Below are 26,821 nucleotides of genomic sequence, written 5' to 3' on the forward strand. Positions count from 1 at the left end.
ACTTGATCCATTTATTTATTCTGAAGAAGGATCCTCCACCTCATTGTGAGCCACATTCCGATAGCGTGCAATCATTTTTAAGGTCAGTGCAATCATCTGAAAAGAGCTTTTGCTGAAATTTCTTCGTGATACTGAATTTTATTTTAAATTTTAATTTATTTTAATTTAATATGATATTTGTATTTTTTGCACAGTTCTTTACACTGTGTTGTAATTTACATTTAGAATTTTTATATTGATGTGGTTCATCACTTAATTTTTGCATTTACCTCAGTTTGACACCCGGTAGCCGATATATTGTTCGTGCTGGGGTGTCGTTAAACATTGAAATATTGCCAGATAACATGTTAAGAATCTATTTATATTTGTATTTGTATATTTGTATATCTGTACGATGATTGTTTTCTTTATGCAGATTTCGTCAGTTGTACCCTTGACGGTCGATGGTGTTGTTAACAGTTTGTTACAGCTTGGTCCACATACCTGGTATGTTGAATCATATTTAAAATGTGTTTTGTAATCTATTTAATGACCATGAACAATGAATGAATGAATGAATGAATGAATATTTAACGACACCCCAGCACGAAAAATACATCGGCTATTGGGTGTCAAACTATGGTAATGCAAATAAATAGTGATGATCAACATCAATATAAAAATTCAAGACTTAAACAAAAACAGTGTAAAGAACTGTGCAAAAACACAAATTTCACAGAATTTTACGGATGCTGAATTTTACTCAAAACTTCAATTTTGTGCTGTATTGGCCATTCTCTAAGAGAATGTTACACCCCTGCACCACGGTGAGGTTACAGCACACGCAGGGGACCATGAACAAGGGCTGATATTTAATATTTTGTATCTGATGTTTTGTACCTGTTACACGTATGTTTTATAAGATACGAGCCATTACAATATATATATATATATATATATATATATATATATATATATATATATATATATATATATATATATATATATATAATGATTATTACACGATATGGTGTTATTGTATGGGGCATTGTTTATATAAAATGCATTATGACTGCTGTATCTTGAATGATTGATGTGTGGTTATATGTAACGATTTACGACATATTTACTTGTGAAATGCCTTTTATTTTTGCATCCGACGCCATATAACCGTAAATAAAATGTGTTGAGTGCGTCGTTAAATAAACAATTTCCTTCCTTCTTTACTCTCGCAGGGCTCTTTTTGTTCACTGTTTATATTTCTGCATAAACTACGTCCAAATCTGCAAATAAGAGTTGTCATTTGTTCCAACCCTACAAATACTACTACTACATACAGATAGTCAGTCACAGATAGTCAGTCAGTCATTCAAATCATGTTAGTGGGGGTTGATTCTGCCACTATTTGAAGCCGGTACATGGGGCTAATGGACTGGTTACAAGCTAATTTCAAATGTTTTACGCGAATTAGAATGACATAGCAAACAACATTTTTGTTTTTCTTCTCAAAGTGGACACCATTTTATAATTAAGCCGGACATCATATCACATCAAACTGCCAGATACTTGTAATTCTCTGTAACTTTTCATTACTATAGGAAGACCAGAAGTGAAGAAAAATTAAAATGTGGTATCTCTTTATAAATGGTACATAAAAAGGTTGAAAACAATGTGAGAGCATATCGTCATCAAAAGGATTTATTTTATTACTAACATTGGTTAATGATAGAAACAGGATAATAGTGCTTTAATAGAGCATTTAAAAATAGAACACAGGGTGTTGAATTGTTATATCTTTCTTGCCAACAAGACAAAGGCTGAGTATTTATCCGTCCCTTGGTCGATATTCTTAGGTTCACATTCCCGATATTCCAGCAGTTCAAACATGGCATTACGTACGGCGTTTTTCACTGCATATCAATATGGTGGAACGTTTTGTCACCAACCATGTAAGACTTGACAAACAATTCATCGCGCATAACCAGATAGCCACCAGAAGGGAGAAGAGATGATGCGTTTTTCAGCAAACGTGTGTATTCTGTGAGACTTCTTGCAACACTGCAAAGACAAAAACTAACCAAGACGACATCGAATGCCTCTACGAAGTCTGCTCCTAAAGGGAATTCTTCACTGACGTCACAGGTGACAACTTTGTTCACCGATTTCTTGATGTGACTAATTTGTCTTTCTATCCACTCTGAGACATCTCTGAAAAACAAGACATTTCCGGTTACAAAATGTATACTCTTCCAAAAAAGTAGGGGAACTCTAATAAGAATTTACAGTTGTCAAAATTGTAAAGTAGCCTGTATTAGCTGTGGGGAATGGTTATATGATAATAGTGAATTAATTGGGCAACCATTACAACCGGTAGTTTAGTATTACAGTATCAGTAAATAGCAAATTCAAACAATACAAATGACTAAAAACAAAACAATAGCAACTGTATGATCAACAGAATGAAAAAGATTGACAGAAATAATGTTCACGGTGATTAATCGACCTTCCTGGAAATTGTCAAAATTGAGAATGACACCTCACGCATGTGTGCGGGGCAACTGCGTGCTGCACGTGCAAACTATGGAATGTGTTTCGATGTGTCGATAAACAGACTTGAAGGTTCTTTACTAGGATGTCTGTGGTCAAAATGTATGTTCTGTCTAATAGTTGATATCAACATTAATATCTCAGGTTCCCCTACTTTTTTTTTGAAGAGTATATAAACTAGCATATGCAGTTTTGTTCATCAGGTCGCTTTAGAATAACTGGATCATTCTCTGACAACTTTATTCTGACTTTAAAACTATAGGGCCTATGCAAGATACATACACGTTCCTAGGTGAACCAACTGACTTTGAAAGTTTAACTAATAATGAACTCACTTGGCATCAGCGGTTTCTGCTGCAAACCTAAACATATGCTCCCAGTTGAAATGGCCTTCATCTCCCTTGATCCAGCCTCTGATGACGTCTAGGTTTGGAGGGGCAAAGTCGGCCATCACAACACCTGTGAATCGTTCCGGTACGGTGATTAGGCCACAGATGGGCTCAGACCACAATTAATTTCGCTATATGTTTCTATATAGCCTTAGTGGCTATAACATTTTTATTAATATCAGCAGGCCCGTGGATTTTTGGGGTACACATACCCTGAAAAGGACAACCCCTGTTGTCCAGCTCTTTCTCCCAGTATATTGGTTTAAACAACAGGCCCGTACGCAGGATTTTTAATGGGTGGGTGCGAATTGTTCGTGATGGGACCAATCAACATAAAAATAACACCTCAAAACAACAACGATTACGTAACGTTATTTAAATTTAAGAGAAAAGTGGACCTTTAGTAATTTGGGGGGGGGCGTACACCCCCGTCGCACACCCCCCCCACCCCCCACCCCACCCCACCCCGCGTACGGGCCTGAACAAACACACCCTCTAAACCAGGCCAGAGTACTCCCATTTTACACAAAAAGCACTACTTTGGGTCGGAATTACCACAAACAAGTCTTCAATGTCAACAAGTTACACGTTTACAAACTACATGATCTCCCCTGTCACTTCAGTCAAATAGTTGCCACTTCATAGCTGTCTGCTATGAAATAATCACAGTCAAACAGCAGACTACTTGCGTGGTCAAATAACTGTAATCTGAGACCAGATGCTAGGTCCACAACCAAGGTCAAGGAACCGATGACCTTTCAGTCTTTCTGGAAACAAAGGACACGACACAATTAGAAGCTTGTGTAGTAGTGGTGTTGTAAAGTTCTCCTCCTGGCTGTCGTAACAGTAGGAGTTCTTTGTTAGCCTACTCGATAGAGCCTCGGTGGTGTCGTGGTTAACGCATTCGACATAATGGTGGTAGGTACTGGGTTCGCAGCCCGGTACCAGCTCCCACCCAGAGAGAGTTTTAACGACTCATTGGGTAGGTGTAAGGCCACTACACTGATTTATTATGTTCTTGGCTACTGGGTTCATTGCACATTACATTATCACTCTGGTTGGATGACTTTTTGAGAAATATGTGGAGAAGGGGAATTTTAGTAAAGAAAAGTTAGCATTTGATCTTAACTTGAGTAGAATTAGTTATTTATTTTAATGTAACTTAAGTTGATGACAATAACTGAGTCATTGTAAGTAATGTGCAGTACATACGTTTATCATTAAACACGTTGGATTGTTTAGACGTTTAGTATTTCTATGCAGTTTATTCTCAACTTATTTTGATTCCTCAGTCTGGCAGTTCAAATGTCCACAGTTCAGGAACACAGCTTCTCTTGACGAAAAGTAGTATTGGCATAAAGTGCTCCTGCTGGCGGTAGCAAGTGGGAATGTCCACTTAACTTGGTTGGCAGTTAGATCAGCGAACTCTTACGGTGTTTCAGTACAAATATTGTCTTAAACTATGTTAACCTCCCCCCCCCCCACCCCACCCAATATACATACACTCATATATGCATACATACATACATACATACATACATACATACACGCATAAATACATACATACATACATACATACATACATGTAGGCCCCGTGCATATGGTTGAGTTAAAGAGCTTCCTTTTTATGGAAGCTTCGATAGCTCAGAGCGTATCGTGGTTAGTTTTGCAATTTGCGGGCGAATCGGTGCCACAGGTTCGAGTCCCAGCAACGGCATGGGACAATTTGTGAGGCCAGAAAGGATTTAATTATCCCCTGCGCCAGTGCGTTAATATCTATGTATGTAATAGTCAACCTCGACATACATACAATATATAGATATTCATACATCAATACATACTAGCCAGTGACAGGTCTGCCCACTGTTTCATGCACGTAAGCGGGATCGACCGCGTAGACTGTAGGCCCCATGCATATGGTTGAGTTAAAGAGCTTCCTTTTTATGGAAGCTTCGATAGCTCAGAGCGTATCGTGGTTAGTCTTGCAATTTGCGGGCGAATCGGTGCCACAGGTTCGAGTCCCAGCAACGGCATGGGACAATTTGTGAGGCCAGAAAGGATTTAATTATCCCCTGCGCCAGTGCGTTAATATCTATGTATGTAATAGTCAACCTCGACATACATACAATATATAGATATTCATACATCAATGCATACATACGATGACTCAACAATGGCGACAGCTGAGAACGTGTCGTGACAAGTCTACAAGTTGCGGGCGATTCGGTGCCTCAGATTTGAGTCCCAGCAACGGTATGAGACAATTTGTGAGGCCAGACACGATTAATTATTCCCTGTGCCAGTGCGTTAATATCTATGTATTTAATAGTCAACTACAATACATGTATATAGATATTCATACATTAATATATACATATATACATTTAATACTCAACATCGTTCATCATGTGGTACGTAGTAGACACAAGAAATCAAACGTGTTCGTTAAGTGATCCCCACAAATCCTTTAGGTAGACGTCTACTGCAAAATTGTTACAGTAATCAACTCCGTACATCAGCTTCTCTCCTTCGTCCATGGCCGACTGCATTGTAAATGAGCAGTATGTCTTGTCAGAATTATTATATAGCGCAGCTCCAACACCGCCCATATACAGCGGCACGCATGTGCGTTGTCACGATGAATTAACCAGGGGCATATTATTTATGGGTGGAATATGGAATTTATTAATCACCAAGTATATTATTAAATACTTGCTACATTAACATCTACATTTGGAATACTTTTTATATATACACCAGGACATTACACAATGTCGTAAAATCTCCATGTCGATCAACCGTTTGCTCATGATTATTCAGTAGACACTCGGTAGTTGATGACTCTGGATGTCTACGATCTAGACTCTTCCAAGGGAAAAGGAAAAAGGGTATATGAATCAACTCGTGAAAAGGGCAACCTAATAAAATTTTGTAAAAAGAAGCACTCGGAAAAAATTTAAGAGGGGCGGGTACCCTGGTCGTGCCCTTCCCCCTCCGCTTGTGGATATGCCTCTGGTAACGATATTATGTTTGAATGTAATAGTTTCGAAATGAGGAAACCATAATGAAGAAAAACTAATTTTTAGTTTTCAAAACAAATTTACCCCATCAATTGGAAGGTAGCGATGTTCAGTAATTCTTAAAGGCACTGTCCTGAGTTTGTTGCCATTGCAAAATGTTTCTGACAAACCGAGTCTTTTTAACAACTATAAGTACATGTTTTATGGTGAATTTAAAACAAATTGACATGAGCAGGCTTCCATACTTGTCGTTATGATACCTGGTGGTATTGCATGTGCTAAAAGCATGTGCATACCAGCATACATTCCAGGTGAGATCCGTGCCTCGAACCGTCAGATGAAATGGGTGACATGTTCGAGAGTTCAAAGAAATGGCAGACTATTGGCATGCATAACTCTGGTATGTCTCGCAGAGATATTGGCAGACATTAGAACATTAACCATACTGTCGTCAGTCGTTTGATTCATGAGCATGTCCAAACTTATGATGTCAAGAACAGGCCAAGATCTGGAACACTGAGGAAGACCGATGAAGATGGGGTCCTAGTACGTCTTGCACGACGACCCCCACTGATAATCATCAGAGTGCTAAGAACCCAATGGGGAACACACAACAGGGTGTCCACGTCCACTGTCTGGAGGAGGCTGCATGCTGCTGGGATGAGAGCTCGGAGACCAGTCCGCTACTCATTCCACATCACAAACAGGAACACGTCTGAGCTGGTGCGACGCAAGATCCCAATGGATTCCTACTCCACACAACGGACAGTCGAACTCAAATATGGAGATCTAGAGGCATGGCTAATGACCAAGAGAACATCCTGGAAGAGGTTCGTTTTGGTGGAGGTTAAGTTATGGTCTGGAGGTGCATCTCCTTTGACTGTAAACTGATCTGGCGACTGTACCCGGAACACACAATGGGCAGAGATACCAGAATGTCATCTTGGACAGAGTTATCGTTCCTCATTTTGACAATCATGCACTTGCAAGTCGCCCGGTCTTCACGGATGACAGTGCCCGACCTCATCGTGTCATAACAGTACATGCAGTGGCATGTAATTGAAACTGTACCATGGTCTGCAAGGAGCCCTGACCTGGATCCTACAGAGCATATCTGAGATGTTTAGAATAAGATTGTCATCCCCATCAATCTCTAGTCCGTTTGTTATAGTTTCTTTTCTTTAAAGACACCATTAGAGCACATTGATTAATTAACGATCATCAGAGGAAACCCGCTACATTTTTCCTAATGCAACAAGGGACTGGGTGGAACGAGAAAAAACCCCAGTTGAATGGATCCACCAAGGTGGTTCGATCCTGTGACGCAAGCACTTCAAACGAGCATTCAACATACTAAGCTAAATCCCACCCCTAGTACTTTTGTGTCAAAAAGTTAGTTTGTTTTATTTAACGAGACCACTAGAGTACATTGATTTATTACTCATCGCCTATTGGGTGTCAGACATTTGGTAATTTTGACATATAGTATTAGATAGGAAACCCGCAAGTGCTCTTTTATATGCACCATCCGACAGACAAGATAGTACAGACCACGGCCTTTGGTATACCAGTCGTGGTACACTGGCTGGAACGAGAAATAGTACAATGGCCTCACCGGCGGGGATTGATCCCAGACCGATCGCTTTACCACTGGACGTCCCGCCCCCGTTTGTGTCAAAAGGCATGTTATAACTCACCAATGAATAATAACAACAGAAAATATGAAACATATTAAGTTTTAAATCTCTACTAACCCTCATAATCTTTTTTACAGTAAATAATTAATTATACTCAAAGGTAAAAGTTATTGTGACACACAAAAAACAAAGATAATTGATTATAAGTTTTTACTGCCTGTATGAAACGTTATAATATGGAAAGAGAAATTTCCGAAGGTATAGAAACGAGCAATAGTCGATGAAAAGGGCGCACCTGCCATATGCAAATGAGCCACGTCACTAGAGGAGGTCCAGAGCGAAGTTCACACAGTCAGTAGCGAGTGTGTCCACCTTGAACATTGATACAGGTCTGGCACCGTTGTCACATTGAGGCCACTAAACGCTGGAGAAAGTTCCTGGGAATGCCCGTTTCGCAGATGTGTGGTTAGGATCCATGTGTCTTGGCGAGGGGTTGTCACGGGTGGTCGGCCGCTACGGGGACGGCCTTGACCTCGTTGTTTTGTTAGAATCGATGCCATAAGTACCATATGGTGTTGAATTGACGTGCCACGTAACGCTGCGAGGTCCCAGATTCAAACATCCCTGTGACTCGCCATCTGTCATTTTCACTGAGGTGTGGCATGACGAAATTGTATCAAAATGGCGTTTTTCTGACTTCTGGACTTCTGAAGGCTGCACCGAGTGGCAATGATTTGCGACTGAATGTCTGGCCTTTTATGGTGAACACTAGACAGGATTTCTCCCGAATATGCCATGTTTCTTGAACAAAGCATGCACTCGCTGCAACAACTGCTTGGTTGCATTTCTTCGAGCTGTTTCATACACATTTTCTCTGGTTTACATCCATAAATCCATTCACAAATGTATTACTCCAAACAATCCATGTCACAATAACGTTTGCCTCTGAGTACATATAGGACAAAAATAAGTATAAATGAATGAATATAGAATCGCACAAAATCTGTGGTGCTTGAAAATAAAGAGATGGCCGCAATGCAGAAACATTCATGACGAGTGACTATGACGTTCTATATACTTTACCAAACAGAAATTAGCCACGTATGTAAGCCACGTATGCGGCTATTTTATTATGTGAGTGAAGTACTGTTTACCATGTAGGCTAAGTTGTTATTGGTTTCTGTAGCCTTTATCGTTTTGTATCATATAAAAAGCTTGTGCAAAAATAAGGGTACCTTACAGGTTTCATGATTAAATTACCGATATTCCCTCCGACCCCTCTTCCCCTATGTGTAAATGGCATCCAGTTATATTCAACAAATTACAGAAAAAGCAATTTAATGGCATGTGGATATTTTACATATACATGTGTATCTATTTGTGTCTCACTTCACCGAGTCATTATGCTAACTCAAAGTTTGAATTTCTCCAGACAGTGACGCACACTGCCTGTTAATTGAGCACAACTGTGTGCATAATAAGTTAAATTTATAGCAGTTACATCTGCTAGGGCAGTTAATAATTTTGCAGGCACATTTCACAAGTTTATCATCATACTGGGTATCTATGACAGCAGGCCACAATTATTTACGCTGTATGTTTTTATATAGCGTTAGTAACTAGTATTTTTATTAATATCATGGATTGTGTTATGCACCTTTGCCTGCCTGAGGGCAACATACCCTGAAAATGATAACCCTGTTGTCCAATGTACCAGTCGACCATTTGACTCGTGCAGGATAGAACGGTACCTGAATGTCTTTCAATGATAAATTCATACATCCATCGTGTAGCACTGAAAGGATTACAAAGCATGGGCCCTGTCATCACTCAAAACCGCAGTGGATAGAACGGTACCTGAATGTCTTTCAATGATAAACGTTTACTCGGATAACATTTATGTTCATGAAGAAAACATGCTATGCTCATGGTCAGAATGTCTATGCCTTTACCTTGAAAAGGGATTCTGTGGTAACTTGCATGTAATAGCATGTTCAGCAACACATTGAGCACCATGATATCTTTTACACATTTTTGATTCATTATTTACCATTTTTACCATACTTGCCATAAAGCGATATCTGTCATAATTAGCTTGACCATGTATGGGTCAGTATACCTACAGTTGTGGTCGTAAGGGCTCCTCGAGTGGTACCTCAGATTCCCTACATCCACACATAGAGAATAATACATGAGTGGCCGTTAGATACCATTTATCTTACAACGAGTTGTTTTAAAATGTATCTGACGAGCGAAAGCGAGTTTGATACTTTTTTAAACGAATTGTGAGATAAATGGTATCTAATGGACACGAATGTATTATTCTATTTCTTACATATCCTCAAAAACCAGGTTTTAAGCAAATGTTAACATCTTTTTCGACTAAAAGTTATTTACAGCCGTTGCACTTGTAGCTAACTTACGCGTCACAGACTCATAATTGTCAGGTTAACTATACGTCACAGTGTAATCGATTTCCATCGTGTAGGTTTTCATTGGATCTATGGCAGTGGTGACCTGGTCATCACCTAGGAACAGCCAGTCGTATGTTTTGAAATTGATAACACACGTACAGGTGTAAACAACCATGTGTTATCAAAAATAACACATGGTGTTCTCACCAACGGGTGTGTAAGAAATATGGTTATTCTTGGTTAGTATGTTAGAAAATATTATGGAATTTGATTTAAAATATATAGAAGAAAAATCTTTTACCAAAAATAAAAAATAATGTTTGAAGAGATACTCTTTTATCTTGGTACATCTATCTTAAAAAATGTAAAATTAAAATTGTTAGTGATAATGATGTCCAGTCTCAACATATATGGTTTAACGATGACATTAAAGTAAATAACTAATCTGTTTTTATGATAGTTGGTACAAGGTGGGTATTAGCTTTAAAAATTATTTAATAGATTACAATGGTTTATTTATTACATACCTATACAATATAAAAACATGTAACGAAATTTTGTGAAATAGTTTGTTAATGAAATCTGGTTTATACGGAAACGTATTAGTGCCAGTCCTAATTAGGACAAATAAGTCCTAATTAGAAGACTATACTAAAGAATAATAAAGAAATAATGTTTTTAAATAACAGCAAAAACGGATGTGAACTTACACAGGATGTTCGTGAAATTTAAAATATTAACAATTGAATTAAATATGTATTAAAACAAAATAAAAGTCCATAAATAAAAAGAAGCAAATATATAATTCAAAACTGTGGACTCGTCAAAAGCATAAAAACAAACTTTAACAAAATACAATTCCATAAATGTATTTGGAGTCAGTACATTTATTAAAAAGTAGTTAGTGCCTCGAAAAAAAAAAAAGGATTACGTTGATCTTAATCAGAGGCCTCAGGGGCATAGCGTTTAACGACACCCACAAAGTTACATCAATGAAAGAACCAAAGATAATTGACCAAAAAAAAAAGAGAAAGAAATATTTTTTTTCAACAAAAACATATATGGTCAAATCTTAGAAAGAGTTTATAGAGCTGCCGTGTTCAAACAATTAAGCAACGATCGAACTAAGAAAAACACAGTAGAAATATTACAGATCAGGGCTCACAGAACCCATTTAAAATTTCAACAATAATCTAGGGATTGTGTGCTGTATTCGTGACTTTCATGTGGAAAACAACCTTACACAGTGGGGCATTTAACACTCAACAAGGACTGATTTATTATATACTTTTGGTTACAAGCATGAAACTTGGCACATAGATACTTTGAACAATTTTCAGATATGGACCCAAGTCAGAAGTGCCATCTACCCCCTTTCCAAATAAGAAATTCTTAATAGGTTACAAGTATCTGCATTCAAATACATAGTTCTCACAATGTTAATGCTACATCAAATTTAATTTTGAAGAGCTAAGCTACAGACACAGATTCTGGTGATGCAGTAGTGAGCAATATTTATGTGGAGAGAATTTGTATTTTGATGCTATAAAGCAATCATTGGTAATAACATGCGTTGCATACTTAATAATAAATTACCAACTTGATACATAAATATCGTGATGCATTAACAGTGGTCATGGGAGGACGTTTTAAAATGCCCACCCCATGGAAGAAGTTCTTATTATAAAATGTGTACTAGTTTATACATGATCCTAAAGAGAGCAAGCGTGTAAGACCAATGATAAACAAAACAGGAGACAGTCGGATTGTAAATGAAAAGGCCGTTTATTCAAAACGACAGAGTTAGTTACATGACATGTAAATATGTAACACAGAGTATACAAAACGTAAATAATGGTCTTATGTGGGGTTCAGAACAAACGCCTACCCACAACTAAATTGCATATACATATTATTACATTCAGACATAATATAACATGGTTAAAACAATATTGCATACATATACATGTGTAGTTACATTCATACATAGATTAACATGTTTAAAAACAATGCATAAATGACCATCACTGTACATGTACATTACAAACTTACATCATATAAACTGCCATAGGTTAAAGGTGGTGAAGTGAGGGAAGGTGGTGGGTCAAAAATAAGAATGGTTTGAAAAATAACCAAATATACCTCGTGTAGCTTGGCTTTTCCACAGATGGTACCAGCGGGATTAATGTGCCTTAGAGGCTTTTCACCTCACAACCCCATGTCCTCTTGCGCAATAACCAGGAACATTCTTTTGTGGAAATAGTTCCCTTCTGGCCAAATTATTAAATTGCAACAAAATCGTACCTGTATAAAAGGCATTAAAACAAGTTTTAATTTAAATTTATATATAGTACCTGCATTCAAATTACTGTTGTTCAATGAGTGTTAATGCTACATCAACTCTAAATCACTGTGTAGGTTCGGCTGAGGGGTAGGTGACCATTAACTGTGGCGATACTCTGTGTTTCCATGCCACCAGACACGCATTGGTAATATTGACATCAAATCTGAACGATCAAGACCGTATCTCTACACACTGCAGAGTCGAATGGGCAATTGGCAAAATAGTGGTCGCTTCCAACAATATCTTATCTAGTGCCTCGTCTATAGGAAAACAACCACTCCCGAGGTAATCCATTACTGGACAATACATCCTTCCTACACCGCTCAAAATAAGGCTGCCACTACCAGACTAGTTTTCCAACAATGGAACTTCTTAATAGTCTTTGAAGATAAGTAAGCATGACAGTCAACGTTCCCCCACCCCATCCACGTGCTGCTTTTTGCCTTAGCTTTCAAGTAACTGAAATCTCGGTATCGGATGTAACAATGCTCACTAATTATATTAAAAGAACACGAATGCCATGAAATACCTGGATGACCCGGAGACATCGCAACAAAGGATATAAAAACTGAGTTATATGTCTTTGGTGGTTTACATGTTTGTTTTTTTCAAGTAAATGCCATGTATGTCTACATGCTGTTTAAGCTGTATTAAGGTAGTCAAGGTTTTGTTGCATTCCAAGCAGTGATAATGGTTCTGATTTTTCAAATTACAGTTGGGCATACGACAATCTAAATTGATGTGATGGAACATTTTTCTCTTCAAAGTTTTCCATCGCACATTGGGACCTTCTAGTTGAATCACCTCATACAATGGCACAGTGTTTCGTACTACCTTATGACTGAACCGTTGCTCCTTTAACCTCGACGTGTTCACTTGTCTTGCATCTATTGGCATTTGAGTAAGACCAGATTTGAAACAATGATCATTGTTAACTGATCGGTCTGAAGGCTTCATTGATACTGTAGATATCGGCTTAGTGTTTTCATTGGGTTGATCTTTGGATTTACTCAAACGACGATCTACTGAGATAGTTGCAGAATCACGTGGCCGTTTTGCTAGTTTCGATAAATACAGACTCTGGGAAGTTAGAAGTGCGTTGTTCTGCTCTTTAGAATGGCGATCCATTAGTTCATGATGTGCAGCAACTTTAGCTGCTTTTACTGTCGTGGATCCAGACTGTGAAACAATACTTGTTTGGATATGTTGACTGCCACCAGTTGATTCTGTACTAAAGGACTGGGATGAATCACTCTGTAAATACACGTATTACTAATTAGCAATGAGTATATTTAAGGACACCAAGTCTTCAGTGTAATCACCAAAACACATTGTCTCTAATCACCACGCTTCTAGAAAATACAAATTCCCCATCAACTTCACCCCAATTATCCACAACATTAAAATAACTACGAACAGAATTTTGCAAATAAAATATAATCTTGCTGCATATATAACATAGAAAGACAGAGAACATATAACACGACTTTTGACATCATTTAGTTTCATTTATAATGAAATAAATAAAAGTTACCTTCCTAAACCCTAATAGAGTAAACTGTGTTAACTAAAGTTATCGTAAAATTAGCTGTGTGGGTGGGGGAACCGTAATAGAAGCCCTTGACCAATAAATAAGAAAAATGCTCTGAGTTCTATAACGGTGGCCTTTTTCTAGGTGGAGAAGGAAGACCGTATATTACTGTGTTTTGATTTGTTTTACTGCCCCCCCCCCCCCCCCCCCAGTTACTTTTAGGTAACATGAAACATTTTGGTTTCTCGTCCCTTAATATGTAATATGTTTTTAATATCCGCTTCCTTATAGATCACCACAAAACATTAATGATTCTTGGTAAAGCTATTCCAGACATGGTGATACAAATGCAAGCAGCACTAAAATCAGTTATTGACAGGTGTATTCAATACGTGATTACATGGAGGAATATAGTATGGTAAGTGTTGAGAATTGCCAGCATCAGTACATAATTGTGATCATATAATGGTAATTAACATTTAAATAACATCATTTGAAGCCGATTTTAAAATAATATGTGTATATATAACATCCACAGTGTTTGACTGACGGAAAACTTAGAAAATAACGAATTTACAACTATTCTACAATCAACACATCCTTTGTTGTTTGTCTGGGATTATAAACCACCCAGGTGCTTACAGACACTCTCAGACATTACATGTTGCAACAACGATCCCAGATACAATGTTACATATGATTTTTTCTTTTCTTTCAGTGAAAAATTGATTTACTTGTTGTGAAATTTCCATTGTACTTATCATTTACTTATGATTATGTTTTCATTGAAATCACCTGAAACATACTTACAATTGAGCGTTTTAAGTTTGATGAAGGTGGGTTTTTTTCTGTGACAGGTTTAGCTGCAGGCTGAGCTGAAGGAAGATTTCCTTCTTTGAAGTTATCTTTAGGATGGGATGAAGACACATTTCTGTCTGTTGGTTTTTCAACTGACGGATGATGCGATATCAGATTTCTTTGTGTGGATATTTTGGTTGTTGAAGTATGTAAATGCAGATTTCCATCTCTGGATATTTTATCTGTAGCCAAATGTGAAGACATATTTTTGGTGGGTTTCATATCTGCATGCTGACCTGAATACTGATGTCCTGTAGGCGTTTTGATTGCAAGATGTGAGGGCAAATTTACGTCTGTACAGATTTTAATGGTTGAATGATGTCCTAACTTATTTCTTTCGGTGAGCATTTTAGTTGTTGAATGTGATGGCAGATTTCCTTCTGTGCAGATTTTAGTTGTTGAATGTGATGGCAGATTTCCTTCTGTGCAGATTTTAGTTGTTGAATGTGATGGCAGATTTCCTTCTGTACAGATGTTAGTTGATGAATGTGATGGTAGATTTCCTTCTATACAGATGTTAGTTGTTGAATGTGATGGCAGATTTCCTTCTGTACAGATGTTAGTTGATGAATGTGATGGTAGATTTCCTTCTGTACAGATGTTAGTTGTTGAATGTGATGGCGGATTTTCCACTGTACAGATTTTAGTTATTGAATGATGTGATGGTAGATTTCCTTCTGTACAGATGTTAGTTATTGAATGTGATGGCAGATTTCCTTCTGTACAGATGTTAGTTGCTGAATGTGAATGTGAGGGCAGATTTCCTTCTGTATAGATGTTAGTTATTGAATGTGATGGCAGATTTCCTTCTGTACAGATGTTAGTTGTTGAATGTGAGGGAAGATTTCTTTCTGTACAGATGTTAGTTATTGAACGTGACAGCAGATTTCCTTCTGTACAGATGTTAGTTATTGAATGTGACGGCAGATTTCCTTCTGTACAGATTTTAGTTATTGAATGTGACGGCAGATTTCCTTCTGTACAGATTTTAGTTATTGAATGTGACGGCAGATTTCCTTCTGTACAGATTTTAGTTATTGAATGTGATGGCAGATTTCCTTCTGTACAGATTTTAGTTATTGAATGATGTGATGGTAGATTTCCTTCTGTACTGATTTTAGTTGTTGATTGATGTGAGGACATATTTCCCTCTGTAGGCATTTTAGTTGCTGAATGGTGTGAGGGGAGACTCCCTTTTGTAGGCATTTTAGTTGTGGAAGAAAGATGTGAGGGAATATTTCCATTTGTGGGCATTTTAGTTGTTGATTGATGTGAGGACATATTTCCTTCTGTAGGCATTTTAGTTGCTGAATGGTGTGAGGGGAGAATCCCTTTTGTAGGCATTTTAGTTGTGGAAGAAAGATGTGAGGGCAGATTTCCTTCTGTACACATTTTAGTTGTTGAATGTGAGGGCAGATTTCCTTTTGTACAGATTTCAGTTGTTGAATGTGAGGGCATATTTCCTTTTGTACAGATTTCAGTTGTTGGATGTAAGGGCAGATTTCCTTCTGTACACATTTTAGTGGTTGAATGGCGTGAAAACTGATTTCCTTCTGTACTTATTTTAGTGGTTGAACTTGAAGACAGATTTCCTTCTGTACACATTTTAGTTGTTGAATGGTGTGAGGGGAGAATCCCTTTTGTAGGCATTTCAGTTGTGGAAGAAAGATGTGAGGGCATATTTCCTTTTGTGGGCATTTTAGTTGCTGATTGATGTGAGGACATATTTCCTTCTGTAGGCATTGCAGTTGTTGAATGTGAGGGCATATTTCCATTTGTACTGATTTTAGTGGTTGAATGACGTGAAAACTGATTTCCTTCTGTGGGCATTTTAGTTGTTGAACTTGAAGACAGATTTCCTTCTGTACACATTTTAGTTGTTGAATGGTGTGAGGGGAGAATCCCTTTTGTAGGCATTTCAGTTGTGGAAGAAAGATGTGAGGGCATATTTCCTTTTGTGGGCATTTTAGTTGCTGATTGATGTGAGGACATATTTCCTTCTGTAGGCATTGCAGTTGTTGAATGTGAGGGCATATTTCCATTTGTACTGATTTTAGTGGTTGAATGACGTGAAAACTGATTTCCTTCTGTGGGCATTTTAGTTGTTGAACTTGAAGACAGATTTCCTTCTGTACACATTTTAGTTGTTGAATGGTGTGAGGGGAGAATCCCTTTTGTAGGCATTTTAGTTATGGAAGAAAGATGTGAGGGCAGATTTACTTTTGTGGGCATTTTAGTTGTTGAACTTGAAGACAGATTTCCTTCTGTACACATTTTAGTGGTTGAATGGTGTGAGGGGAGAATCCCTTTTGTAGGCATTTTAGTTGTGGAAGAAAGATGTGAGGGCATATTTCCTTTTGTGGGCATTTTAGTTGCTGATTGATGTGAGGACATATTTCCTTCTGTAGGCATTGCAGTTGTTGAATGTGAGGGCATATTTCCATTTGTACTGATTTTAGTTGTTGAACTTGAAGACAGATTTCCTTTTGTACAGATTTTAGTTGTTGAATAACGTGAAAACTTATTTCCTTCCGTAGGAATTTTAGTTGTTGAACGTGAAGACAGACTTCCTTCTGTACACATTTTAGTTGCTGAATGCTGTGAGGGAAGAATCCCTTTTGTAGGCATTTTAGTTGTGGAAGAAAGATGTGAGGGCAGATTTCCTTTTGTGGGCATTTTAGTTGTTGATTGATGTGATGGCAGATTTCCTTCTGTAGGCATTGTAGTTGTTGATTGATGTGACGGCAGATTTCCTTCTGTAGGCATTTTAGTTGTTGATTGGTGTGAGGACATATTTCCTTCTGTAGGCATTTTAGTTGTTGAATGGTGTGAGGGGAGAATCCCTTTTGTAGGCATTTTAGTTGTGGAAGAAAGATGTGAGGGCAGATTTCCTTTTATGTGCATTTTAGGATGTGAACGTCGATGCCCTCTGGAGTTTGTAGATTTTGGCAGATGTGTACGTGGATTTCCGTGTCTTGGCTTTTTAGCATGATGACATGACAGTATATTTTCTACAATAAGTCTTTTAGTTGTAAGTCCAAAAGTATATTTTACACTTGGTGATGGTAGACTTCCCACTGTCTGTTTAATAGTTGAATGCAGGTTCATTGTTGATGATTGTTTAAATATGGACTCAATGTTTCTTGGGGCAATCACCTGTCCACTATTGTATTTGCATCTTGCGACATTGTCAGCGCACGTTTCTTTTCCTTTTGGTATCCGAGTTGAGTTTGTAATCTGTGTCAAGGTAGTATTAGTGACTGACTCACATGAAATATTTGTTCGCATCAGATGTTTGGGGACTTTAATCCAGCGTTTGATATCAACAGGATTTCTATCCCTTCCTTGTCCTTCTTGAAAGCAAACTGGCATTTTTGTTGCAATACACACCCTTGGTGCAGATGTGTTTACAGATACGTTTCTACTAGTCGTAAAGCCTACAGACGAATCCTCACACGAGGTTCGCGGTTCACCGGTATGTTTCTCCGGGAACGTCTGCTGCAGTGAAAACTTTACAATCAATTGCTCTCCAGGTGCTGGCTTTGGAGATGATACTTTTTGATATTTATCTTTAACAGTCGCACGCAATTTCATTTCTGTATCAATCCTCTTCCGTTTTAATGGTTTTCTACTTGAATTTCCAAACAATGCTGAATCACTCTCAATTTGCAAATTTTCACTTTCATCAAGCTCACTATGAACATTATTAGTTTCAACACCAGAAACCATGCTTCTAGAATTCCTTACTTTCAGCACAGAATGACTTGTTGTTGCAATCTGTAGTCTGTCAGTACAGATATTATTTACTTCACCATCAGTCAACATGTCACTAAAATTGGTTTTCTCCTGCATCTCGTTTTTGTTCTTGCCATGGGTGATATTGTTTGTTTTACCATCGATCACCTTGTTACCAGCACTGGTTTCTTCCTGTGTGGGTGTATCTGTTACAGGTTCCAGGGCCTCCCGCAACACCTTCTCGTGGTAGCAATAGCCGCCATCTTTAGGGTCACAGTCGCTATTCTTTGAGTCGCTATTTCCCATCTGTGTTGTTTTACTAAGGAATCATATGGTGACGGCTGCAATAAAATAAAAACAGGATACCATGAAACGTTTGATTTTCCACAGATAGCCAGGAGCGAGATGTAGCTCAGTGGTAGAGTGCTCGCTCGAGGTGTGATGGGTCGCAGGATCGATCGCTCTCTATAGCTATCCTGTCTTTGGTAATGTGGATATAAAAGATTTCTTGCTCCAGAAACTAAACAGCTCTAAACTGTGCTGATGTATCATTCAACAAATATTAATTTCATTTCCTTTCTCAGAGCACACCCTCTCCGTGTGCATGTGCTTAATAATGTTGTTGCTGCTGTAGCAACAACAAACAAGTTTTAAAGTTTTGTTTAACGACACCACTAGAGCATATTGGTATATTAATCGTAGGCTATTGGATGTCAAACATTTGATAATTCTGACAGACTTAGTGAGGTAACCCGATACATTTCATTAGTAGCAAGGGATTTTTATATGCACCATCCCACAAACAGGAGAGCACATACCACTGCCTTTGATATACCAGTTGTGGTATACTGGCTGGGACCAGAAATAGCCCAATGGCCAATTGGCCTACCTACGGGGATCGATCCTAGACCAGCCGCTCATCAAGCGTTTTACCACCGGGCTACGTCCCGCCCCTGGAGCAACGACAGCAACATTAGTTAATTTTACACTCAGTTTAATACATATCGCTGGCCAAAATGGCTTGTTTTATATACTGTGCAATGTTACATGCACAATGGTTATCTCAAAATTTAATTAATTCCCCTTATATAGTTTATATAAACTTGGTATATAGTACATTAATAATTGCTTGTGCTTTGGGGTATTTGCTATCAAAGTACTTCTAAATTCACTTCACGTATCCCCGATTACCGATATCCACAAGCGTACAAGCGTACAAGACACCCCCCCCCCCCCCCCCCCCCCCCCCCAATGCTGGAGCAAACCTCAAATTAGGGCACAAATGATACAGATATTCGAGGAAAATGTACTAACCCGAGACCTTTTTACGATGTATTTCCATCATTCTTACCTCAAAATCTAGAAATGCGTAGTGATTCGTTTCCATCCCTATATAGCCACTTGGTACCAATTATAATATGAATAAACGTTGTTATGCAGATTCAGGCTCTTGTTTTTTTAACTCGGGCAAAAATCAGCCTGCCCCATTACAAAACTGGGAGCCCGCACGCATATGCCGATATCACATACCCATATATAGGAAACAGTCCTTTGGGTGTTACATTAGACCTTTATCTATAAATAGGTGTACTAAAAAATCTAGAGCGTGACATTGAAATGTAAGCAGAACCGTATGTGAGGACAACCAAGACCCGGGCAACAAACTGAATAAGAGCCATTCAATTGGGCCTCGCAAATTTTCTAAATTTATTTGCTACTCACTTCTGTACATAAGACTGACAACAGAAGAGAGCCGTGAATAATCGGAGGCCCCTTTGAGCCAGTGCATTGGTACCAGCTCCCTAGGTATTCCTATTTGAATATCAAATATTCTAAGATGTTTTTGTGTATATTCATTCAATGGCGTAGGAAGCGGGGGGGGGGGGGGGGGGGGGGGGGCAACGGGGTATGTGCCCCCACGTTTCAAATATTTTGCTTTATATTTGCTTTGTAATAGTGTAAATATAAAAGTTTACATTACCTCACGCCCCCATTTCCAAATACAATAACTATTCAGTCAACTATGATAGTGCCTGCCTACCCAACCGCCCATCTCCCCACACATTTCACAAGTTTTAATTGGCTCTACAAATTACCACATAAACAGTTCACAAAACCTGCATTAGACATTTTAATATTTACCTTCTTTGTGTAGTGGACAAAGTGAAAGCAGACTGTGCTTCCTAGTAAAGGTCACGTGAATCCTAATCAGTGGCTTCCGGAACATTCGATACCACGAATACGAAACTGCATTTGTGTTCAAGTAGGGGCGGGTCGTAGCCCGGTGGTAAAGTGCACGCCTGATGCGCGATCGGTCTAGGATCGATCCCCGTCGATGGGCCCATTAAGCTATTTCTCGTTCCAACCTGTGCACCACGACTGGTATATCAAAGCCCGTGGTATGTGCTATCCTGTCTGTGGGATGGTGCATTGCTACTAATGGGAAAATGTAGCGGGTTTCCTCTCTATGATTGTGTCAAAATGACCATATGTTTGACATCCAATAGCCGATGATTAATAAATCAATGTGCTCTAGTGGTGTCGTTAAACAAAACAAAAACAATTGTGTTCAAGTAATAATTTGAGGATGGGGTGGAGTGTTTCGTTCAATGGGACTTGAATACAAACAGTCAATGGACGTATTCACCAAAGACCAGATAATTATACAACTGTAATAAAATGAGAACAGATGTAGTTGGGATTGGTGGGGGTAGCCGAAGAGTACAAAAATAACAGTATCCGGGGGAAACCTTCTTACAAGACCCCTACCTCAACCGTTTCTTTATTCGTTTAAACAGAACGACAACGAGCACTAGCATGGGCGAGTCAGACAGGCAAGTAAGTATACCGACGAAAAAAACAAACGCAAGTTGTTGTTTTTTCGGTGGTAAATATTTCAAATGTTTTATTGATGGTTATTTCATTGTTTGATTTTTAGGTTATGTTTCCATTACTGAATAAATTTGGACAAGTTTTGTTGTGTTATCACAGACGGCGTTTGCGTTCATGGCGTTGACGTCGCCTGGGTATAAGTTGCGAACCAAAGTAGAAACGTCGTGGCCTTAAGTTGAACTCCCACAACCGATTCCTAAGCGTTTGTGGACACATTGGGCGATCATGAGTGCCTACAACCTGTCTCGCCGTCTGAAATCGGTTACGGAGGTGTGTGAGACGCATGCCTACTTGGTGTGGCAACGTAACGCACGATGTCCGTTCCTGAGACGGTCAGCTAATCTTCCTGTGGCTCCGAGACTCCCAACTAAACGAGCTATCGTGTACCCCAAATTGCTTGGCGACGCGACGTTGCAATTGAAAAAAGATTTTTTTTTTTATTTAACGACGCACTCGAACACGTTTTATTTACGGTTATATGGCGTCGGACATATTGTTACGGACCACACGGATATTGAGAGAGAAAACCCGCTGTCGCCACTTCATGGGCTACTCTTTCGATTAGCAGCAAGGGATCTTTTATATGCACCATCCCACAGACAGAATAGTACATGCCACGGCCTTTTATATACCAGTCGTGGTGCACTGGCTGGAACGAGAAACAGTACAATGGGCCCACCGACAGGGATCGATCCCACACCGACCGCGCATCGAGCGAGCGCTGTACCACTGGGCTACGTCCCACCCCACGTTGCAATTGCCCCTGCATAATTAGAGCAATATAGCCCAACCCCTATCAACTTGTAACATTCGCGGCATTTTGCTTTTCAATCCTGTTGCAATGAAATGTGCACTCGGTGTGTACTGGATGTGCACTGTTAAAAACTTTGATTTGGTATGGCGTTCAAATCCATAGCACGTGGTAGTGGCCCGGATGTACGCTTTCTTGACAAATCGGTAAAAAGCATGCACCTTCGCACATTCTCACGGTTGACTCAATTTTAACCAAATATTCTTTCGACAGTACAATGAGGTAGCTATGTGTCAAATGTCACTACATTTGGTATACGGATAAAGATTATATATATATATATATATATATATATATATATATATATATATATATATATTACTGAAACTGATTTTGCGTTTCTTTTTTCCGTCAGTATATATTTTAAAATCGTGTATAAAAAATATTAAAATGTTTCAAACAGAAAATGCTACTCGAGTGTGCACGTGCGTGTCTTCAAAGAGGAACTCATGTGGAAATGGCACTAAGCTTAAGTCATTGTCTAAATTGACATTTTTTTCTACAGTAGGTAAAAAGCACTAAAACTATTGGCTGCTTTGATGAATGACAGTTGTACGTTTTGTGTATATGGGGTATTATACAGGCAGCCCACCCTCCTCGCACAATAGACACCAAGCACATCTAAAAAAAACCCACGATCTTTAATCATTTACTTCCATTTAAAGTAGCTTTATTACATAATTATCAATCTCGCACATTCACATCCATACACAAAATAAAAGTAAAATTAAATTAAAGCCCCTGATTAAAGTTTCTGCAGTACGTATCTTTAAAAAAAAAAACTCTGCCTCTGTCAAAAGGCCAGTTAAATTATTGATGCCTTGACCCCCCTCTTCCCCCCCCCCCCCCCCCCCCCCCCCAATGCATCTTCCGACGCCTATGCTGGATGACAAGAAATGCATCACAATAGCCTAAATTGATCATTTCAGCAAAATGTCACAAGTAATGTGTAAGCTGAAGGTGAAAAAACTGTTGTTGTAGATGAAAGTATTTAACTAGGGGCAGCTGCTAGAAGCTGCCCAAAATATTTCCGCCTATCACAGATGTTTTGCCGTTAATTTGCACATTAATAAATCCAATGTGTTTCTAGTCCTTTTATTGCTATAATTAGCTAGTATTGCGACGACCCAGGAAAACTAGGTGTCTGGTAAATGGTCAATTTACTAATGAAGGTTCTAATAGACCATATCAATTCCTATTGCCGATAATGTTAACGTTTACTAATAAAACTGATATAAGCAGCGTTTCAACACACCCAGGAAGTACAGCAATAGAAAGTGTGGCACCTCACATCTAATCTACCTGCAAGAAAATGGGGGGTCACGTATCATTTAAGATATTTAATTAATGTTTTTAATAGCAACAGTCATTTTTGCTGAAAATTGCTGCTCCATTTTTTGGAGGACCCTGCATTAGTTTCAACCTCAGGTATATGCTGCATAACAACTGTATAACAAATAAAAGTGTATTTATTTATTGTCAATGGACAATAGTATTTGCACAAATAATCAATGTCACATATTACTACCAATCACACCCACAGCTGCTTTTACTCCATAAATATTTGACGGTGCACATCAAACTTTGACACGGAACTCTCTTCTTTGGTACTATGCAACCTATTAACAAAATGTTTTTATTTTTTAAAAAGTGTCCAATTGGGTGTTTTCATGACTATCAGGATCTTCTGTGTTCTGATCTGACGTGACAACATAATTGAAAGTGTTGTTCCTACAGTGCAACCCGATTTAATTTTGTACACCTCAGAGCATCAGTGTTATGCAAAGTTGTATACAAATGCAATATATCATATTTAAAACAAATAATAAATGAAAATACTACTCTTGAAGATACATATATGGGTTGGTTGTGTATGCTTAGTTGTATATGTAGTGTGTGCATGCATAGTCAGAGTCTCTCATTTCCAATAAATAATTACCTTAAAACTCATTTATTGCAGTGACCCTGTGTTTTGAAAGACTTTAATGGGCATATTAGAACTTCACTAAAAGAAAAGCATATTACATGTGGCATCTGAAATGAACACCACTGCATCCACAAAAGTAGTAGTGAGGCCTGCATGGAGTCATGACCTACTGACCTACTAACCCGACCTACTGACCTACTAACCTGACCTACTGACCCGACCTACTGACCTACTTAGACCAGACCTGAGAGTATAAAAACACTGGGTATTTCGTTAGTAACTCCATTCACTCTCTATGAACGTGAACTGAATTCATTTGACATGGCCTGTTCGACAAGTGGAAGCAATACCGATACGAGATGCAAGACAGAACTTGGAAGTAACGTATACGTTGTGGCCAAACTGTGGAAAGGGGGCATTGCCATTCACATTAGGAAATTTGACGACGAAAATGACACTTTACCCACGAAGCGAGGTATTGCACTAACCCTTAAACACTGGGTCGAACTGTGTACGAGTAAGAGCCAGATAGACGACATCATTGCAGTCTTAAAGGAAAGGAAAGAGGACAAGTTGTTTCGTCATATTGGGTCCAACGTGTACGTGAGCTTGGACAACAACATTGTCGGTGTAGACATTCGATAGTGGTGGTGGTGCGTTGACGCGATCAAGCCATCGAAGACCAATGGGAGAAACTCAAAGACAGTTTCGCAGTCATGTGTGACTTTGTACCAGATCTGAACTCGATCGTGCCCTGCGCCATGCAAGACGACCATCAAAGTCAGATGGGATTCCTACAGTGTAACTTCTGCAACCCGAACGAGTGCCATCAGTGATAACAGGCATTTTTTGGCTATAAAAAGTGGTTTGTGGTATAAACGTCATTTGTTTTACGACTGTCCTAGGGAGCAGACGTGTTTTATGATTCTAACATTTTTGTGTCTTGTTGCACTCTATCTGGAACGAAGAAAATGGCATCGGGATATTCGAGCAGTGTTAGTAGCAGCAGCAGTAGCGACGATGACGACGTCTTGGTCTGCAAATGTTCAGAAAGATATACGATCAAAAGAGTGACTACCAAACAAGATGAAAATCTCACGGATCAAACAGATGCTGCCTGTGAAATCAGGAATGGAAATGAAGATGACGAATTGATGGATGAACCTACAGATAAAAGGATGCTGTCCATGAATACGATGATGATGATGAAGACTTATCGAGACGTTACTTGTTCTGTCATCATCCCGAAATGAGACATTTCTATGCCCGGATGCTGACGTATGCTCGATGGCTGCTACAATTACTTCCAAAACCAAAAGAACTCGCCAAGGCGGGTTTTTATTACACGGGAGACTACGATGCCGTCATGTGCTTCTGTTGTGGACTACGAGCCTACCAATGGAAGAAGACGAACGATCTGGTGATGGAACATTACAGACTCTCTCCGAGATGTCCCTATGTGAACAATGTGTTCAGACGCATTTGAAACACCTGTATGTTTTTGCTATGTTTTGTCATATATTTTGTGTATTTCTGCTGTTTAGTTATAAATTTTGTGCTGTATATTGCGAATCTGTTGTTTATAAATAGCATGTCTTTATGATCTATTGGTCAGTCGAGAATCATGTCTCCATGGGAACAGTACCTGGAATCTGTTTACTACGATGCGAAACATCCTGGTAGTTATGCAGGTCCTGTTAAACTGTACCAAGCCGTTAAAGCAGAGGATAAATTTAAAATTCCTCTAACGCAGATTAAGAAATGGTTGAAAGGTCAAGAGACCTATACCATGACACATCAAGTGAGGCAAAAGATTCTGCATAATACATATACGGTGGAAGGCTTAGACAGCCACTGGCAATCCGACCTGGTGGACATGGTCAGTTTGGCTAAATATAATGATGGGGTGAAATATCTCATGGTGATAATTGACCTGTTCTCCAGATACTTGTGGGTTCTGCCGCTCAAATCGAAAACGGGCAAACACGTGACAGACGTTTTGACAGATCTATGGAAGTCAGAGTTCAGAAAACCCAAACTGTTTCAGTCTGATTCGGGGTCGGAGTACAAGAACCATATAGTCAAAGCATTATTAAAGTCACACGGTATAACGCAGTTGTTTTCGCTCAATGAAACCAAAGCCAGTTACGCAGAACGGGTCATTAAAACCATTAAAATGCGCCTGTATCGCTATATGTTAAAAAACTTTACTTACAAGTACATGGATGTGTTAGAGAAAGTTGTCCATAGTTATAATCATACCATACATAGGATGATAGGTCAAACACCAATCAGTGTAAACAAAACGAATGAAGAAGAGGTCTGTCTGTCGCAGTATCTGATCAAATCTAAAAAGAAAATCCAGAAAAAGAAGAAAACGTTTACTTTTGACATAGGTGAAAAAGTACGAGTCAGTCATCTTTGTGGTACCTTCGATCGGGAATACCAAGAGAAATGGTCTGGGGAAATATTTACCGTCGATAAAAGATACTGGTCTCAAGGTAAAGACATGTACAAATTAAAGGATTGGAGTGGTGATGCCATCGAAGGGACATTCTATGCTGCCGAACTTCAAGAGGTGACAGAGCATCCAGAACAGTTATACCGCATCCAAGACATCGTGAAAAAGAGAACTCGTAACAAGAAAAGAGAAGTGATGGTGAAATGGCTTCACTGGCGTAAGGAGTACAATACGTGGATTCCAGAAGCAGACGTTGTTCGATATCAGATGGTATAA

At 38.8% G+C, this 26,821-nt stretch overlaps 3 protein-coding genes across 3 annotated transcripts; 1 reads left to right on the top strand and 2 right to left on the bottom strand.

The window, feature by feature from the left end:
* Nucleotides 1-1,651: 1,651 nt before the first annotated feature.
* On the bottom strand, nucleotides 1,652-3,009 carry LOC121366855 (nicotinamide N-methyltransferase-like). Its single transcript, XM_041491133.1, has 2 exons — nucleotides 2,862-3,009; nucleotides 1,652-2,187 (listed from the first exon to the last, which is right to left on the bottom strand). Exons 1-2 carry the CDS (start codon nucleotides 2,975-2,977, stop codon nucleotides 1,887-1,889), a joined length of 417 nt encoding a protein of 138 aa, XP_041347067.1. The 5' UTR covers nucleotides 2,978-3,009; the 3' UTR covers nucleotides 1,652-1,886.
* Nucleotides 3,010-11,760: 8,751 nt separating this feature from the next.
* Nucleotides 11,761-19,932, bottom strand: LOC121369331 (mucin-6-like). The gene is made up of 3 exons (XM_041494320.1): nucleotides 19,806-19,932; nucleotides 14,672-18,795; nucleotides 11,761-13,584 (listed from the first exon to the last, which is right to left on the bottom strand). The coding sequence occupies exons 2-3, from the start codon at nucleotides 18,758-18,760 to the stop codon at nucleotides 12,922-12,924; spliced, it is 4,752 nt and encodes a 1,583-aa protein (XP_041350254.1). The 5' UTR covers nucleotides 18,761-18,795; nucleotides 19,806-19,932; the 3' UTR covers nucleotides 11,761-12,921.
* Nucleotides 19,933-25,708: 5,776 nt separating this feature from the next.
* Nucleotides 25,709-26,821, top strand: LOC121368934. The gene has a single exon (XM_041493698.1). It carries the CDS (start codon nucleotides 25,709-25,711, stop codon nucleotides 26,819-26,821), a length of 1,113 nt encoding a protein of 370 aa, XP_041349632.1.

This window comes from Gigantopelta aegis, chromosome 3, assembly GCF_016097555.1.
Source record: "Gigantopelta aegis isolate Gae_Host chromosome 3, Gae_host_genome, whole genome shotgun sequence".
Lineage (NCBI taxonomy): Eukaryota > Metazoa > Mollusca > Gastropoda > Neomphalida > Peltospiridae > Gigantopelta > Gigantopelta aegis.